The 1,971-nt window shown below is 46.6% G+C and overlaps 1 protein-coding gene across 1 annotated transcript; it reads right to left on the bottom strand.

Annotated features, from left to right (window-relative positions):
• Positions 1–1,165: 1,165 nt before the first annotated feature.
• LOC103808019 (protein asteroid homolog 1-like) lies at positions 1,166–1,966 on the bottom strand (the record flags this gene model as incomplete). The annotated part of the gene is given in 1 exon segment (XM_009080774.1): positions 1,166–1,966. A coding segment is annotated over 1 exon segment (801 nt), but the record flags the coding sequence as incomplete, so codon positions are not given.
• Between the last annotated feature and the right edge of the window lie 5 nt (positions 1,967–1,971).

Below are 1,971 nucleotides of genomic sequence, written 5' to 3'. Positions count from 1 at the left end.
TCAGCATGGCCCACACACAGAGATGTGCTAACAGTTGATCTGAGTGTCAGAATGGATAGACATGTGGCTTAAATATGCCAAAAGAGACAAGACAGATTGTATTTCTAGATGTTGCAGAACTTACTGCATACAAAACATCAGTTATGCAACTTTGAGAATGGGAGATTACTTTCCATCATGGCAAGAGTTAGAGTCTTAATCATTAGAATTTAAATATACAGAATTGCTAAAACGGTGACTGGAACTTATCTAGTACAACTTTCCTTTGATTACAAGCTCTTTTTCAGGTGCAGTTATGCCCTGCCTGGCAAAGCAGTGGACGTTCACGTTAGCAGGAGCATACTTGGGGCAGGTAAAACTGCTGAGCAGCTGCAAGATTCACACATGAAATAATGATGATTTTTAGTAAAAGGCATGGGTCAGATATTGTTTCAGAATATCGCTCTGAAACATCCATAGCTGATCAAATACAAATTAGGTTTTGCAGTGTTAGACTTTTCTAGTAAAACTGCTGAGCAGCTGCAAGATTCACACATGAAATAATGATGATTTTTAGTAAAAGGCATGGGTCAGATATTGTTTCAGAATATTGCTCTGAAACATCCATACAAATTAGGTTTTGTAGTGTTAAATTGGACTTTTCTAAATTACATGAAACTGAGCTCCTTCCTGTAATTATAGAAGCAAGCACTAGTGTAACAGAATACAAAGGATAAAACAAGGGCTTAGAATGCAAAATTTTGGCAGCACTGCATATACACGCAACAGCTTTTCAGGGAATTTGTCTTGGTACTCTTTGTGGGGCGAGAGACAGGAAGGGAAGGAGACAAAGGCAATCTATGTATTTTCTGAAGCATCACAGGTACCTCTCCATTAAGTAGGTACTTACTGAGGTGGCTTAGTTCAGACATCACATCCCACTCGTGAAACACTGTTACCTGTGATCTGTTGTGACAACCATTTACCTCCATTAACTTGTCCAGAGGAAAAGGATCATCACAAAAACCTGTGGGTAGGCTTGCTGCTCGAACCAATGTTTTTGTAAGTGTCTTTTGGCATCTGTCAACTCTCCATTAAGTAGGTACTTACTGAGGTGGCTTAGTTCAGACATCACATCCCACTCGTGAAACACTGTTACCTGTGATCTGTTGTGACAACCATTTACCTCCATTAACTTGTCCAGAGGAAAAGGATCATCACAAAAACCTGTGGGTAGGCTTGCTGCTCGAACCAATGTTTTTGTAAGTGTCTTTTGGCATCTGTCAAATTACACTGGGCTGGGCAGCTCACTGCTCTGCTTACTTGGAGAAGCAGTTTCAGTATGCTGAGATCCTTTCAGAAGCAGTCCATAGATAACTTGTCGAATGGGCAAAGCTGTGCTGTGAGCACTAGGTCTCTGCATGTTCTCCACCTGGACGCGGAGAAAGGTACTTCTTAGTACGAGGGTGTTGATGATGAATGGGGCCAGCTTACCTCTCGCCAAAGCATCGAGTACCCACTGTGGTAAGTCTGCTTTCCTGGCAGCCTCGCACTCATACTTTCCGTTCTCAAAGAAGTCCTCAAGATTCACGTCGGACGGAGCGTAATCCTCCATGGCAGTGCACAGAAGCTCCCTGATTTCTTCCCTCCGGTGTTTCTTAAGGTATTTCAGCACGTTGTCCATAGCCTCGCCGGGCTCGGCGAACTGCGCCAGCCAGTTCAGCAGCCCCTGGAGGCGGAGGTGCCTCCCGCCCTTCCCCGCCGCGCAGCCCCGCGGCAGGCGCACCTGGCTGAAGAACACCTCCAGCGCCGCCAGGTCGAGGTAGTCGTTGCCGTTCATGACGGCGAAGAGCGGGAGCAGCCTCTTGTCCAGGCTGCCGAAATACCTGCAGAACCTGTCGAGGGAGAAGCAGCGCGCGGGCACGAAGCATCCCCGCATCCCATCCTCGGCGCGCACGCCGTGCCACTGGAAGTGCGACAGCGGGCAGTACC

Source organism: Acanthisitta chloris, unplaced genomic scaffold (genome assembly GCF_000695815.1).
Source record: "Acanthisitta chloris isolate BGI_N310 unplaced genomic scaffold, ASM69581v1 scaffold20478, whole genome shotgun sequence".
Lineage (NCBI taxonomy): Eukaryota > Metazoa > Chordata > Aves > Passeriformes > Acanthisittidae > Acanthisitta > Acanthisitta chloris.
This window is presented reverse-complemented; position numbering and strand designations above follow the sequence as displayed.